General features: G+C 45.6%; 1 protein-coding gene across 4 annotated transcripts in view; it reads right to left on the bottom strand.

The window, feature by feature from the left end:
• The window catches only part of dhx29 (DEAH (Asp-Glu-Ala-His) box polypeptide 29), a 19653-nt gene continuing 2871 nt past the window's right edge, over positions 1 to 16782 (bottom strand). For 2 of the 4 annotated variants that reach the window (XM_030354904.1, XM_030354903.1), the window contains exons 8-28: positions 16621 to 16767; positions 16359 to 16527; positions 15840 to 15960; positions 15058 to 15465; positions 14028 to 14303; positions 12926 to 13069; positions 12111 to 12287; positions 10037 to 10177; positions 9497 to 9641; positions 8917 to 9037; positions 8726 to 8810; positions 8380 to 8468; positions 8043 to 8171; positions 7858 to 7933; positions 5090 to 5314; positions 4606 to 4742; positions 4230 to 4320; positions 3625 to 3936; positions 3138 to 3269; positions 1301 to 1397; positions 1 to 719 (exon numbers count right to left, since the gene is read on the bottom strand). In XM_030354904.1, the coding sequence (XP_030210764.1) occupies positions 658 to 719; positions 1301 to 1397; positions 3138 to 3269; positions 3625 to 3936; positions 4230 to 4320; positions 4606 to 4742; positions 5090 to 5314; positions 7858 to 7933; positions 8043 to 8171; positions 8380 to 8468; positions 8726 to 8810; positions 8917 to 9037; positions 9497 to 9641; positions 10037 to 10177; positions 12111 to 12287; positions 12926 to 13069; positions 14028 to 14303; positions 15058 to 15465; positions 15840 to 15960; positions 16359 to 16527; positions 16621 to 16767 (3284 nt within the window). In that variant the 3' untranslated portion in view covers positions 1 to 657. Of the gene's footprint in view, positions 720 to 1300; positions 1398 to 3137; positions 3270 to 3624; positions 3937 to 4229; positions 4321 to 4605; positions 4743 to 5089; positions 5315 to 7857; positions 7934 to 8042; positions 8172 to 8379; positions 8469 to 8725; positions 8811 to 8916; positions 9038 to 9496; positions 9642 to 10036; positions 10178 to 12110; positions 12288 to 12925; positions 13070 to 14027; positions 14304 to 15057; positions 15466 to 15839; positions 15961 to 16358; positions 16768 to 16782 lie in introns of all 4 variants that reach the window. The other 2 variants (XM_030354902.1, XM_030354901.1) reach the window with 1 other exon arrangement.

The raw sequence follows: 16782 nt of genomic DNA on the forward strand, positions 1-16782 counted from the left end.
TTTAGGTTTTGCGGTTAAACAACCCATGTTTATGTCATTTCAACCGTTAGTACGGTACATACAGACAGTAGAAGCCAGGGTTTGGCTCTTGAGTGAATTAAAAAGAGGAATAAAGTCTGAAACCCATTAGCGCGGCGTGCTATTCTCACCAGGAGGAAAGGGAGAACTTTATAAAGTTGTGGCAACTCCCAGATCACTGTAAAATAAACCACGCATTGCAATAAAAATATGTTGAAGTAGAAATAAAATCAAACACAAAAAGGGCATTTTTCTTTTGACTAAAAACCAATGTATTTATTCCTTTACATACTGTAAGAAATCAATCTTGCCATATATTCGGTTATTTTTTCCTCTGGAATTGTTCAGGGACATTCCATATACAGTTTTGCTTAAGAAGCATCACCTACATCATACAAATCTATCCAAATTCATTTTTGGATAAATTACTTTTAATAACATGATCAAAACACAAGGCACAGGCCAGTTGTAGTGTTTTTGAAGCATACATCATCGTTGTTAAGAAGTACTGCATCCTAATAATGTTCATGGAATAATATTGCATGTTCTCCATCCTAATAACGTTCATGGATTCATTTTACATGTGCACCATCCTAATAACTCATGTATTATATCACATGTTCTCCATCCTAATAATGTTCATAGATTAACAGTATTCTCTGTCTTTATCAACTCTAAAATCAACTGGATGGTCTTCTCGTCTGAAGAGAAAAAAAAAAGAGGACAGGAACAAGTAATGAAATATCTCATACCTAACAGAAAGACAGTTTGTTATGATTGTTGTATATTTTGTAAAAATGTGCGTACCATAGAAAAATGTCATGCAAGCAAAAATAACAACTAGGATCAGAAAATTAAAGACAAGTTACCTAAATTAAACTCCAACCTTAAAGTGAAACCATTAAACAATGAAAAGACTTCCTGGATGGCATCACAGAATAACCTTCATACCCTAAATCCTTCCTTTTTCTCTCAAAGCGGATTATGCAACAAGGGGAATGGTTCCTATTCCTAGCATCACTTCCTCGAGAGCTAAACGTTTGCAGGCTGTATTAACGCGTGTCATTGTGCGTACATTAACGTGTTTTTCACTGAAAGCACAGTCTATCTGGATATTCTCCATAAGGTTGAGGCGACAAATCAAACCCTCCCTTTTACCGGCATCAGTGGAATTTGCATTACTGTCCCTGGGACCTGGCCTGGGTGGGTCTCGGTCAATGATGTAAAAGGTGTGCAACATGCAGAGGACCTGTGAGATATGAAGGCACATGAAGAGGGTTACCTTCCAGATTCATCTTGGGGTTGGCTAGCTTCTTTTCCAACAGCGAGTCCATCAGCTTCCTCAGGTGTTTGAAGATGACCCCGATCCTCACTGGAGCCTGGACACATGACATTCAATGAAATCGATACAAACACAGGGTAGGGTTGTTGTTAAACCTATGGTAAGATGAAGGTCTGCGGGCGTGCAATGATTGTTAAAGGGACTCTTACCTTTGTTGCATTTTTACACTTTTTTTGGATAAGGTTAAATTGGTATTAATAAGGTAATAACACTCTAAGATGCAAGACAGACCCACCAGGAGTAAAAACAAACAATTATTTTACTCTCATAATATTTAGTGAAAACTTCAACCAATAAAATTCTTCGGACCGAATGACCTTATTGGCCGACAGACCTGTCTGTTTGCTGCATGGATATATAAGGTTTTCCGTCTGCTTCTTGTGGCGCATTCGGGCCCGCGTCATCAAGGCGCGTCCTCAACTAGAGGGTTTGTTTTGATTCCACGGCAGACAGTAGCGAGTAGCGACCGTAGCGACTGACGATGGCAGACCAAAGTGGTCCACGACGTACTGAAACTGCACCATTCAGTCCGATTAGGGGACTCATCTCGGACTCAGACTCACAGAGTTACCCTCCTCTGGAGCCTCAGGAAGACCTCCAGACTGTTGGCCACCAACTGCACTATTCAGTCCGACAAGGGGACCCGATTCGGCCTCAGACGCGAAGTTGTCCCGCTACTCTGGAGCTCCGGGAAGACCTCCAGACCGTTGGCACCCAACCACACCACTCAGTCCGATTACGGGACCCATTTCGGACTCAGACGCGACGTTGTCCCGCTACTCTGGAGCTACAGGAAGACCTCCAGACCGTTGGCACCCAACCGCACCATTCAGTCCGATTAGGGGACCCATTTCGGCCTCAGACGCTACGTTGTCCCGCTACTCTGTTTGTAATGCTCATACACCTTTCTTATACTCAGTGGGACCACTGTCCTTCAACATGGGGCCTCAAAACGGTATCACACGAAGCCCATAAAATTACAGTGAGCCACCTGCTAAATTTCTTGTTTACTAGACCCCTGGTAGATATTATGACCCCTGGGAGTCTAAACATAACCCATGGGAGTCTAAACATAACCCATGGAAGTCTAGAACTTTTGTACTGTAGCGACCCTGGGACAGTTAAATAGTTTGTGTGTTATGTGTTACATTATATTTCGTTGTCCGCTATGCCAGTTGTTCTATGTGCATGTATTGTAATGTTCTTCTTGTCAATCAGCGTGGGGGCGAATCATTAGGTCAGCTGGGGGAGGGCCTTGGAAGAACAGGAGGGTGGGGGCCTGCACGCGAGTGAGACCGTGTTGGGGGTTGCCGGGGTAACCGGGGTTTGTTTTGTGTCGGTTTTCTGCCGTTGGTTACAATGTTACGGGTTTCAGTGACCTGGTTTTGGTTCATTAAAACTACCTTCAACTACTAATGACTCGACATCATTATGTCACCAGCGAGGTCGTTACAGTACTCTAAAAAATAACGCTTAGTTTTGTACTCTAAAAAATAACGCTTAGGGGGTGGGGCATTGGAGGAAGGCGGGATGATTTGAATGTGCTGTAATTCTCAAACGCAACAAAGGTGAGAGTCCCTTTAAGGCAGGGCTGGCCGACCAACATCTAGGATGATTCTCATCTGCTCACAAACTACAACAACAGATGTCGGTCTATGGGAAAGTATTACTTCTCTTTGTATGTGGTTCAAGTTGTGTGACATCACTGTGCACACACAAAGCACAGCCGTCGCGGTTGACCATTTGAAAAGACAGCAGCACAGCGACGACCCCTGACCTGGAAGAGAATCCACCCGTCCACGGTGATGAGGCGTTCTCTGTGTTGGACGTCTATGTCCCCTCCGAACAGCAGCAGGGGGAACGGGGAGATCAAGGTGGTGTCTCGCAGGTAGATCTTGGTGTACTTCACCTGGAGTCAGACACCCATTGAGCACAGACTTTTAACAGCACAAACACTCAAGGCATTCATGTGGCTGCAGAAGAGGGTTGTATCGCTCCTGTAATGCGATTGTATGACGTTCAGAAAAAATGAAGAAGATAAACCCTTCCGCATTTATGCAAATCTTTCACATGCAAAACCACACACGGACACACACATAAACTGACACACACACACACACACACACATTAACCCTTACCTCCCTCTCTGTGTGTCGTCCCCCCCCCTCCCCACAACCAAATTCACACCATATAACATTTCAGTAAAAGGAAGGCGAATGCACGCGGACGGGGTCGAGTGGCCCTTCCTCCGGCTGGAGCCCCACCTTCTCCTGGTACAGCAGCCAGCCGTGGGTCTGCAGGTTGCGGTTGACGGAGGACGGGTGCACCTGGGCCTTGCCCTGGGGGGTCTCGCCCGTGCAGGCCACCCGCTCCAGCACGTCCACCGAGAGGGTGCACAGGACGCGGGACACGTTGTCGTAGAGGCCCGCCGTGAGCACCGCCTTCATCACCGAGATGGTGTGCTTGGACAGGGGCGCCAAGGGCCCCCTGGAGGAGGAAGAGGAGGAGGAGGAGGAGCAGCGAGGGGACCAGAACCCAGCCTGCTCCATCATCCTCATCAGCTCCTGTTTCACGTCCTGGGGAGAAGCGTTTGCGGGTTGTTAAAAAGCATGGTGTTCACCTACTTTATCTTTTTGTAACACTTGGATGTTCATAGCGAAAGCTTACGTGGTTACAGGGAGCGACCGATAGCACTTTTCATGATGGACAGAATCTATTTTTTTTTTACTGTTATACTCTCTCGTGAGAAAGACAAATGGATCCGTTTATGCTGATTTAGGTACTTCCCTTATTAACCAGTGTCAGCGTTTGCAATTCAAAGCTGGCTGGAAAAATAGAGGGAAAGAGTGTGTGTGCGTGCGAGTGTTACCTCTATAGTGATGAGGGCGGTTCGGTTCAGGAAGTTGTTCCGACAGAAGGTCATTTCAGTCCGTGTTCCATCCATCCGTGAGTTCTTCCAACTAACAAATCCAATAATAAACATATGCTACTTAATATTGTATCTTGAAATGTGTATTCCTACATTTAGACTATCCTATAGATCAGGGGTTCCCAAATGTTCCAGCGTTATGACCCTTATGTGTCACTAGTCATTAGGTCCTGACAAAACAATAAAGATAGTAAGCCATTGAAACACAAATCATGGGCTTCATTCTATAGATTAATGTTTGGCATTCCTTCTGCGACCCACTCAGAACGCCCTTGCCACCCACCCGTTGAGAATCAATGCTATATATAGTCCCTACCCCTGGTAAGCGTTGTATATGGTCAGGTGATCAGAGTTCCCGAACGCGAGGGCAGCTTTGGCCACGTTGGCTTCGTCCTTCCTGTGCATCGGAGTAGAGAAGGGAGACTTCTCTGTGATGGCTGCCACGATGGTGGCCTGCAACACACACACACACACACACACACACACACACACACACACACACACACACACACACACACACACACACACACACACACACACACACACACACACACACACACACACACACACACTTAACAATTTGCAGTAATAAAACAGCATAGTAAAAAAGCAATCAAGAGCAATCGTAAAAAACTCTGCATAAGATTACACTTTTTATAAACCGGGTCAACAATGTAACAAGAAAAAGGTTGCATGTTTATGTCAGTATCCTCTTATGAAATCTTCCAAACCTAGAAAACGAAATAACACATTAAAAATACAAAACAGCGAAAAGACGGGTTTAAACCCGGGCTACGTACGATGGGGTCCAGGCAGCCTAGGATGGCGCCGTAGATCAGCATCTTGCCGATCTTGACGTTGACGGGCAGGCCGGCCAGGTGGTGGCCCAGCGGCGTGAGGGCGTGGTCGGTGGCGTGGCACGCCCCCATCTTCCTCAGCAGGCTGACGGCGTTGCTGACCGACTGGGGCTGTGGGGCGTCCAGCGAGCGCTTCAGGAAGTCCTCCGGCGAGCCGTAGTCGCACTTCTGCAGAGGGGGGAGGGGGGACCGCAAAGGATTGTGGGTGAAATGTCTGAGATGGATTCCACTTACATTAACTGGTATAGTTGACGGACGTTTACATTATTATCAATGAAGAATTGAATGTACTTTTTAAAAAAGCCATCTCCCTGCTACCACCTCTCAACCCATGTTCTGCTGATGATCTTGTAGAAAACTTAATTTGAACATTTTGAAAGTCATAGATGTCATTGCACCTTATAAGGTTAAAACGATTTCTGGAAAACCAAAAGGCACCCTGGAGAAAAGCTGCTTCTGTAACAGCACAGAAAAAAGATTGCAGGAAGGTTGAACGCATCTGGCGTAAAAGAAAACTTCATATTCACCATGATATCTATAAAGAGAGCCTCCGTGCCTACAATTTAGACTTAAAAAGTGCTAGAGAAACATTTTTCTCCAATATCATTAAAACAAATACTAATAATGCAAAAACCCTATTTGCAACTGTTGACAGACTGACCAGCTTTTTATTCTGATAAAATTGAAGGCATCAGACGCGCCATCAATATCTCCACTTCAAACAAAAATGTTGGACTACCACCCTGTTCAGGCAAAAGTAACGTGGCAGGGATGGCATGCTTTAATGTTATAAACTCTAAAACTCTTTTGGAAACTGTGACACAACTAAAGCCATCCACCTGTTGCCTTGATACTTTACCTACCAACCTCTTTAAGAATGTTTTTGACTGCCTAGCATAGACATATTGCAGATAGTTAACAACTCTCTCCAGTCAGGCAACTTCCCAAAAGCCTTGAAAACTGCAGTTATTAAACCCCTTTTAAAAAACCGGAGCCTAGATACCTCTATTATTAACAACTATAGACCAATATCGAATCTACCCGTCATAAGTAAAATCATTGAGGAAGTTGTCCTCCAGCACTTCCTGGCGTCAACTGGTTGCTATCACACCTTCCAATCAGGATTTTGACCCCTGCACAGCACTGAGACCGCCCTCATTAAAGATGTAAACGACATCCGTCTTAACACAGACCGGCAAAAACCTAAATACTAATGCTAGACCTCAGTGCTGGATTCGACACTGTAGACCATACAATACTTTTGGACAGGTTAGAAAACTGGGTGGGGCTTTCAGGCACAGTCTTAAATTGGTTCAGGTCCTACCAACAAAATAGGAACTACTTTGTTTCCATTGGCAACTTTGTATCAGAATCAACCAACGTGACATGTGGAGACCCACAAGGTTCGATCTTAGTACCCTCTTTATTTAACATCTACATGCTCCCACTAGGGCAAATCATGCAAAATAACAATATTGACCATCATTGCTATGCTGATGACACGCAAATCTATGTATCGCTATCACCAGATGACTATCGGCCCATAGATCTGCTGTGCCAGTGCATTGAGCAAGTGAAAGACTGGATGTGCCGAAATTTCCTTCAGCTAAATGAGGACAAAACCGAGATAATTGTATTTGGTTCTAAAACGGAAAGGCTTAAAGTAACCCAACACCTTCACTCTCTGTCCCTGAAAACCTTAATCAAAGCCAGAAATCTAGGGGTTATCATGGATTCAGATTTACATTTCGACAGTCACATCAAATCAGTTACAAAATCTGCATATTATCCCCTTAAAAATTTCACAAGACTTGATTATTGCAATGGTCTCCTTACAGGTCTCCCAAAACAAACTCTAAAGAAGCTTCAGCTTGTCAGAATGCTGCTGCTAGAGTTCTAACAAAGACCAAACAATTTTAACATATGACACCAATTCTTAAATCGTAACATTGGCTTCCTGTAGGTCAGAGAATTTATTTTAAAATCATGTTGCTGACCTAAAAATCCTTACATGGTTTAGGCCCAAAGTATTTAACTGATATGCTTCCACTACAGCCTTCTAGAACACTAAGATCTTCTGAGACCAATCTGTTAATTATCCCCAGAGTTAACACGAAACATGGGAAAGCAGGATTTAGTTACTATGCAACAAATAGCTGGAATAAACTCCCTGAGGATTTAAGACTTTCCCCAACTCTGAGCACCTTTCAAACAAGATTGAAGACTTATGTTTGCTTTAGCTTTCTGCTAAATCTTAAATAAATTGCACTTTCTAAAAAGCTTTTTTTTAACTTTGCCTTTATTTTCTATTTAATTACTAAAATGCCTTTTTAACTTCCCCTTTATTTTCTCTATTTTACTAATTTCTTTGCATACGTTTCCCTTTACTTATCTATTATTTTATTTTATTGTATGACAACGTTTATATGTGAAGCACTTTGAGTCTGCCTTGTGTATGAAAAGTGCTATATAAATAAAGTTGCCTTGCCTTGCCTACGTGGTATAGTGGAAAGCAATTTACATAATACGGTATAGTGGAAAGTAATTTATATGAAGTGATTGGTGGAAAGAAATGTTCCTTATATAGTACAGTCAAAAGATAATTGAATTACATTCAGTCACTTAGACACTTTCATCCAAACAACTGATTACTGCGAACGTGTGCCTGTATGTTTGAGTGCGTGCGTACGTGACAGTGTGCGAGTTTGTACCATAATATGCAGGCACAGCTCTTCCAGAGGAACTCGTAGTATCTCTGGGACTGCGTAATCCATGAAGGCATCAAACCTGCAAATCGGGAACATTGAGAACAGGAACACGTTTATCCCTTCCTTCTGCTGAACACGCCACTCAGCTTTGGTCGTTTTCTCCTCCCATCCCCGGTGGAGCTTCGTACCTGAACTTCGGGTAGAGTCTGAAGCAGAAGCCGTCCCTGACTCGCCCCGCCCGGCCCTGGCGCTGGAGCGCGCTGGCCTTCGAAACAAACGTCTCCACCAGGGAGCTCATTTGACTGCTTTCATGGTACCTGAACACAGAGAGGAACCAGATCAAATTGAGGAAAAACACGATTTGACATGGCAGGCATTTGCTGAATAATGATATGACGACGGTAGGTAAAGTTAACTCAAGCTTCATGAATTCTTTTTAAATGAAAGAAAAATCCAATTTATTTTGTAATTTCATAATTGGATGATGATGTTTATTAACATTTAACATTAACATATTTTTCTCACTTGTTTTCTTTGGTCTTTCCACTGTCGATGACAAACACCACATCGGGGATAGTCACGCCTGTCTCGGCGATGTTAGTGGACAACACAATCTAAAAACAGGAGACAGACGAGGTCATGATTAAGGGCTATGGTAATCCAAATAAACATGAGGGGGAGTGTAGTGTACAGTTTGGCGCTCCTTCCTCTTCTGCTGTGCTATCAAGATAGATGAGAGAGGGGTTAAAAACTAAAATGTTCTTTCTACTCTTGATTTCTATTTTACGATCATATAACCGCCCTCAAAAAATAAGACACATTTAACTGTACAATTCCAGCCTTTTAAAGTGATCAATACAAATGGTCATACCTTCCTGACGCCTGCAGGGGGCACTGTGAAGGCAGACGCTTGGTCTTTAGAGGAGAGGGTGGAGTGAAGGGCCACCAGAACATACCTAAAACCAAAGAAATTCCTCTTCATTACATAAGTTCCTCAATGTTAGCGGAAGGTGATTAGGGCATGAATCAGACAGAGAATAACATGAATATAACTGTATTTACCGGTCCTTGATCCTAAACCTCTTGTCGTTGGACAGTAGGTCGTACAGCTGCTGGATGTGAGCCAGACCAGGTAGGAACACCAGGATGGCTCCGTCCATGCAGGAGAACTGAGGAGACTTGTCTGTGGTAGACACATGATAACAACGTAAGGAAATTTGCACATTGAAAGTACATAATAGTCCAAACAGGGACGAGACATGATTAGGAGTGGGTGGGAGTGTTAAAGATTTGACAGGAGGCTAATCAGCCTGCACAAAGATCATTAAAGGTGACATAATATTCCTCCTGGTGCGAGTTTGATTAGCCGTTACAAGCCACTTTGAAAACCTGCCTCTTCTGACATCACAAGCGGGCGAGTCCACCTAGATGTGTGCAGGATAGGGTAAGTCAGTCTACCAGCCTACCCAGTGGACTGTAGTAAACGTTGCTCATCTATCCGTCACACATCTAGGTGGACACGGCCACTTGTGATGTCAGAAGAGGGCCGATTTTCCAATGGCTTGTACCGGCTAATCACACCCACACCTGGGGGTACAACACGCCACCTTCAAACACCAGGATCAGCGAACACGGCGCCTACCCAGGTAGTCTATGATGTCCAGGAGCAGCTCCATGTTGATCTTGTTGGGGTTCATGTACTGCAGGACGTGGCGGGTGCGGCTGCTGAAGTGGTCCAGGTCCGGGCCCAGGTCCCAGCCGGCGTTGGCGTCCTTCGTCACAAACTCCTGGGGGACGGCGGATCACAGCAATCGGGTCAGCGAGGGGATAGATGGGAGATGGATTTGATCGTCCTCCAATGAGAAACAGATTCAGATGCAATTGCTCGGCTGAAGGTATAGAAAATTGTAAACATAAAAAAGAAAATATATATAGAGACACAAATGTACGAAAAACGTATGTTATTAAATAAATCAAGGAAACTAAATTTGTGAATCAAAATGTGCATATAGGCATAACACATACTTCGCAAACATTCGGAATCCTAAGTAACATGAAAGCACTAAAAGGATTTGTAGTAATGAGATTTGATTAACCTGACTAAGAACTGATCTTGTAAAAGGTAACTCAGCCAAGTCAGATCTGTTCATCTCATCCCCTAAATAAGAAGGCAAGGCTTCACCTGGTGCTGCGTCGTCTTGCCTCCTTTCTGGGAGACAGAGATGTTGACCTCCTCCTCGTCCTCCAGGATCCTCTGGCTGTACTCTGAGTCCTTCTCCAGCACGTAGCCCGTCTGCTCCACGATGTCCTCCAGGTGGAACACCTGGGAGCAGAGACACAACACGCTTAGGGTAGAGTTATAGGTGGACCATACCACCACTATAGGCACGGTTCTCATCATCCACGCTAACCCTTCTTACCAAGAGGTCCTACAGTGGGGGAGGAGGATTGTGAGGTGGCTAGGGTGTTGGACTCCCATCATAAGGGTGAAAGGTAACATGTTGAAATATGAAAATTCTAGTTAAAAGTAGAATTGAGGACTCGTGCCACATAATAACTGTCCGTCCACACCAGAAGCGAATTGAGCGACCAAATCGCCGGAAGTCATTCACTTTCTATGGGCAAGAGCGACCAAAGCGACCAAAGCGACCAACGCTACCAGCGGCCAAAGTTGAGCGACCAGAGCGTCAAAAAGAAGTTGAAAACTTTTTAACTTTATGCAAATTACTATTATTCGCTTCAGCGACCAAACACTGACAGCCAATCGGAATGTTGACGCTCTTCGCTTGCGTGGATCCCAGGGAACATCGGCAGGCACTTTGGTTCCTACCTACCTTTATTCACTCACTGAACAAAATGTCGGCTGAAGTATTAATCGCGGCTGTAACTGGGGCACCCGGTGTTGTACGAACCCACCCTTTTTCAGTTCAGAGATCGAAACGCCATAGTGGTTTGGATATCAAGTGATGATAAGCGGGAGTATTTATAGGCTATATCTAGAACGTTCGTATTTAAGCTGGAATCATTATAATTTGCTCTACGTGCCACCAATCAAACCAACCAATCGCGTGTAGCATGCTTTAAACAAAACCAAAAAAGTTTTTGAAATCGTCACATAAACAAACTAATCGACAAGACGAGGCTCACACCTCAGGCTCCGTGAATAGTGGGGAATAGAGGGATAAAAGACAAGAGATTTATCCCTTGTCATTTATCCATCTATTCCCCACTATTCACGGAGCCTGAGGTGAATAATTTTTAATTAAATAGTCTAGATAGATAGATAGTCAAGTCTTTATTAATACCAAACGACACAAATCGTCGGGAATCCATTTCGGTGGTTCGTCCCACACAGGACAGTAGCCTACAAGACCACACAGAACAAGTCTGACTGGACATACACACAATACATCACATTAAAACTAGACACGCGTTGATAGATAGATAGACAGAAAGGCCTAGATAGATAGATATGTTCCATTATTTGCCTTGCGGAGCCAACCAGTCCTGTGCACGTATGCAAATTAGCCATGTGCGCTAATGTCTATTTGTTTTGAATGCGACGAATGAGTGCAGATCATGATTTGCAGATCCAGATCAGTGAAACATATTTTAACTACTACAGCACGCAGGGTTTTTTGTTCTCGGTTGTAATTAGCCTACATTTTAGGATTTTTTTTATATTGGGGGGAATCACTGTCCTACTTGTTGTCGAAGCACTTTATCGAACAAGCAAAACCGTCTCTGCAATATGGCCAAGGTGTATGGGAGAGTTCACTATTTGATATGGCTGTCTGTAGGGCCTACTAAACGCATACGGCTCCTTTAAATGCGTCTGCATAATTGAATTGTACGCCATGAGCGACTTGAGCGACCAAAGCGAACAGAAAAATTCGCAGCGAAACTTTGTGAGCGACCAAAGCGTCTTTGACGCTATGGACGCTCCTGGTGTGGACGTACAGTAAGGCTGCAGTCCTAAATCCTTACAAAACGTGTTTTGAGCTATCATTAAAGTGTCATGTTGATATCTGACTCTTAAGGGTAATGTGCCTGTGAATCCCCCACTGACTCCAGCTGGGATTAAGGGGTCTGATCAAATAAAATGCACATGACTTAATGTATATGAAAAGAAGACGGATATACAGAAGGAAAGAAAAATGAATGAAATGAAAAAAAAGGGAAAAGAAATAGAACGAAAAAGAAAAAAGGGAGAAAGAAAGCGAGAGACAGCGAGAGAGCATCAAAGGGACCCTGACCTCCACGGGGAAGGTCCTCCCGGGCACCGAGACCACGGGGCAGTTGTTGAAGTATCGGGAGAACTTGGTGCAGTCCACCGTGGCGCTCATCAGGACGATCCGCAGGTCGGAACGCCGCAGCACCATGTCTCTCAGGATGGTCAGCAGGAAGTCCGACTGCACGCTGCGCTCGTGCACCTGGGGGCCAAACGGCACATTTCAAGGTGTCGGACGGATGGAACAACTTCTCATAGTTTCATAGTATGTAGCCTATATAGGAGGTAGTGCTCGGAAATAATGGAACAAGGAGCACTTCTAATTTACATTGATTTAAACTTTAAAATGACTTACTTACTTTAATCTTTCTTTTTGATTTAATCTTTTTTTTTTTTTTAAAGCACTTATTTTGAGAGCCTCTTCCCCAATTTCGTTGCGTTTCGTGTAATGACAATAAAGAGATTCTGATTCTGCTTGGGTCTTTCTGGACTTCTTGTAGTCAGACTTCATTCTGTTCTTAGTTTCTTCTCTGTCCGTCCATGAGCCCTGCTTATATATTTTTAAGTTCAGGTGGACCAACATCAGCCATGAAAATAAACGTGTTCAGCGCTACCAAAGCCAACCGGTAGCTCTCCTGAATTACTTTTCTTAGGTAATCCCAAGACGGTGCCAGGTAAGGCCGCCCTCAATCGAGGTAACCCTTTGACAAAAGGTGTCCCCTAAAAAAAAAGTCCTCACAAGGTACCACTGTGTCAGGAGCCGCCATGCTGGCAAATGAGCCCCAGTGTAACAGCTCTGAATGCAAGTCCGCTGTCAGGTAAGAGGCCTGAGCTCCCTACCTCGTCCACGATGATGTGTGTGAGTGAGTCCAGGTGGCGCTCCTGCTGGAGCTTCCTGAGCAGGACCCCCGTGGTGCAGTACAGCAGGCGGGTGGCCTCCCCCGACCGGTTCTCCATCCGGATCTGGTACCCACAAATAGACATCTGGGAAGACACAAACACAGGTTTTTTTTTAATAGTACGTATAAACAGGTAGTTCTCTCTTTATTTTAAGTTAATATTAACAATATTAACTTAACAAGAGAAGTGCTAGCTGGTGCTTACATAACAATTTAAATACAAACATATATTCAATCACACACATACATATAACAACGTTCCGTGCCGTGTGCAGGCACGCCAGAATTCAATAAGTTAAGAGATGGCGGTTAAAGCAAAGAGCAGCGAAGAATTTAAATACTTTAAAGAAATAGGAGATCATAAGGTGAAATGTAAAATATGCCAAGCGAAATCGAGCTACCAGAAAGTACTATGCGGCAACATATGCTCCTGAAACACAACGGTGAGTTCGGGAAAGCAGACCCGCAGCAACGGTGAAAGTGAAAGTGTGTCGGCTATTTTCACCGCCGCAAGACGCAGCTGTAATCCCGGGCGTGTAGAGAAGATCACAACGCTGAGTATCTCCATAGTCCATTTGCTGCCGTTTTATTTGCAGCTTTAAATTATTTCCAATGGTTAGGCTACTTGTTTCGTTTTTGTTTTTTTTAAACTGTTACAGGCCTTGGTTCGACGTGATTTAAATTGTGAGACGCATATTTATTTTTGTAAGGAAAATGTGTTTTGAACGTTTACAAAAATAAATAATGAATACTCTGATACTGTATATAACAAAGTAATTGTAACAATTACTTTTTTGTTTATTTATATCACAGATTTCAACCAAATAATTCAAAGTCAGGAATCATGAAATGATCAAACAAAATGCTCAGATTACACCTTCTGAACCTAGCTAGCTTCCCCTATAATTCCCCGCATCAAGAACACAAGAACAAACCTCCAATAATGAACAAAGTCCTCATACCTAAACACCGATCACCCTTACTCAACGCATCCACCCAACTCACAGAAACACACGGTGAAGCTCCGCTCCTCCAGCACCCACCTTGGACCCGGGCGCGTCCTCACAGCCCAGCTCCTGGTTGACCCGGGTGGCCAGGCTCATGGCCGAGATCCTGCGGGGCTGGGTCACCACTATGTTGCAGGGCCTCGCCGCGCCCGCCCCGTCCCCCCCCAGCAGCAGCTCCTCCAAGAGGAACTGGGGCACCTGGGTGCTCTTGCCGCTGCCCGTCTCCCCGGCCACCACCACCACGCGGTGCCGTCCCAGGGCCTCCATCACCCGGTGGCGGTGCTGGAAGACCGGCAGCTGCTCCCGCTCCGCCTGCCACGAGGGAGGTGGAGGTTTTGGTTTTAAAAGTGTTTTTGGGGGGGAGGGGGTTAGGGTAGGGTTCTGGATTTCTGGTTGTAGGTTCGAAACCTCAATGTCTGCAGTATACCTGTAAGAAGCCTTGAGCAAGATGCCATAGGGCCTACCTCCTCCTATATAAATTCACTGTGACTCGCTTTGTATACATGCGTGTTTAACTGGACCCCCTTGGAGACATTCTTACATTCACTATTGAGTCATTTACACAACGCTTTAATCCGAAGTGACTTAAGTGGCTTAGTTATGGTCCCACGTCAACGCAACGCAAGGAGGTTACGGACCCCTTACGTCCTTGCGGACCCTCCTTGCGTCCACTGCAAGGGCCTGACGTGCGCCTCCCAAAAATGTAAACCTTCTGTCGAGGCGACGCAGCAGCAAGGTCTGTGATTGGTCGACTTACTAAAACCCGACGCAGAACCATAAAGGTTTACAACTGCGACGAAGCGTCTGCATGGTTATTGCGTTGCATGAACGTGGGACCATAATCAGCCCTTTAGTTGCTTTGTATACATTTACCTGGACCCCCTTTGAGACATACTTACATTCACTATTGAGCCATTTACAGACGCTTTTATCCAAAGAGACTTTGAGTTAATTCAGATCCACGTTACGAAGGAACAGGTGACTGTACAGATACCTACAGGTTAGGCTGCCGACATTGGGGAATCGAACCGAGGACCTTCGGGATGCGCGTCGGACCAGCTCCTACCTTGAGTTTGCACGCCATTGGGGACTTCCTCATCCTGATCATCAGCTCCCTGGACGCTTCGAACCCTCCGCCCTTCTCCTTTCTGCCCCGGCCGGCCTCCGCCTTGTCGTTGGTCTCCCCGCCGTCCTCCATCTCCAGGCCCGCCAGGTTCTCCCAGGACTCCTCCGGCTCGTCCTCCCCGCCGGCGGGCTGCGTCGCCTTGGATCCGAACCGGGGATGGGGGTCCTGGGAGCCCGAGCTGGGGTTGTGCTGCTGCTGCTGCTGCTTGAGCCGGGTGAGCAGGCGGGCGATGAACTGGTCCCGGGGCTTGTTGGCGGCGGTGCGGCTCTCCTCCTGCCTCTGCTGGTCCCGGTCCCGCCACTCCAGCCACACGTCCCGGTAGGTGGAGGGCAGCAGCTGGTGCACCGACTGGAGGAGAGGAGGGGGGGGGGGGGGGGGAGAGGAAGGAGGGATGAGTCAAACCACGGAGGAGTTAAAGAGGAGTAGAGAAGAAGAAGAGAGACGAAGGGAGAGACGAAGGAGGGGTGAGTCAAACAACGGAGGAGTAAAAGAGGAGTAGAGAAGAAGAAGAGAGACGAAGGGAGAGACGAAGGAGGGGTGAGTCAAACAACGGAGGAGTAAAAGAAGAGCAGAGAGAAGCAAAAAGGGGGGATAAAAAAAAATGGAGAAGAATTAGAAGAAAGAAGGAACGCGCCAACGCATTTATGGGGGTGTTCAGTTTAAAGGCTGAGGGGAACTTCTGTACAGTGGATACAAGGTGGCTTGAGGGTCCCAGCCGTTACCTGTCCTTTGACCATGGTGTACAGAGCCAGGACAGCCCCCAGGTGTTGGGCCTGCATGCCGTCCTCGGTCAGGATGGTGGGACAGACCTCCAGCACGTCATCTAGCCTCTGGACACGCACCCTAAAGAGAGACGAGGCGACGGATTCGTCAGCGGGGGACGATGGTCATTTAGTTCTGTTTATTTTCATTTTGTCACACAAACATGACGGCCATATGCTCGATTGTGGCCAGAAATAGCATGGTTTAGAAACGCTGTATCTATTGTGGCTACAGAAGTCTTTTGTAGTTTCAAAAGTCTTCAAGGGCATAGACATTTATAATGATTTAAATAGACAGTGATTGCAGCATTGCTTTCATTTGTTGCCTTGGAAAAAAAATGCATGCTATACACAACATATTCTGACTGCAGAGAGATGTAACCACGTTATCTGCCATCACGTGAGGATAATAACGTTTGGGGTGGGGTACCACAGCGACAAACATCTGCAGACACAAACACAGGTAAAACACACACTTACTTGCACTTCCAGTACTTCCCAACCTGGACCTTGTGGAAGGCCGGCGCGGGGCTCTTGGGCAGGTTCTTGCGGACCCAGTCGATCAGGAACTGTTTCGGAGACTTGCCCGTCCAACTGCGGGACGTGTAGTCAAAGTCACGAATGTCCTTTGGCTCGTTCTTCTTGGACTCTGCAAATAAGTTGTGTATAGATGGTGAGGTGATTGACGTTGAAAATTGATTTAACATCTTGGAGCTTCTTGGACCAATTGTTACAACTGTACCTTTAACTGCCGGGGGCGGGACTGGAACTTGATCAAACAGGTTGAGACCCTCCTCCACGGCCACAGGAAGTGCTTTGTTCTCCTTGGGCGCGTCCACTACCTTTATAGCTGGGTTGAACATTGGATGTGACTCCAGAGGTTTCATTTCTAGGAAAGGAACAA

This window comes from Gadus morhua, chromosome 4, assembly GCF_902167405.1.
Source record: "Gadus morhua chromosome 4, gadMor3.0, whole genome shotgun sequence".
NCBI lineage: Eukaryota > Metazoa > Chordata > Actinopteri > Gadiformes > Gadidae > Gadus > Gadus morhua.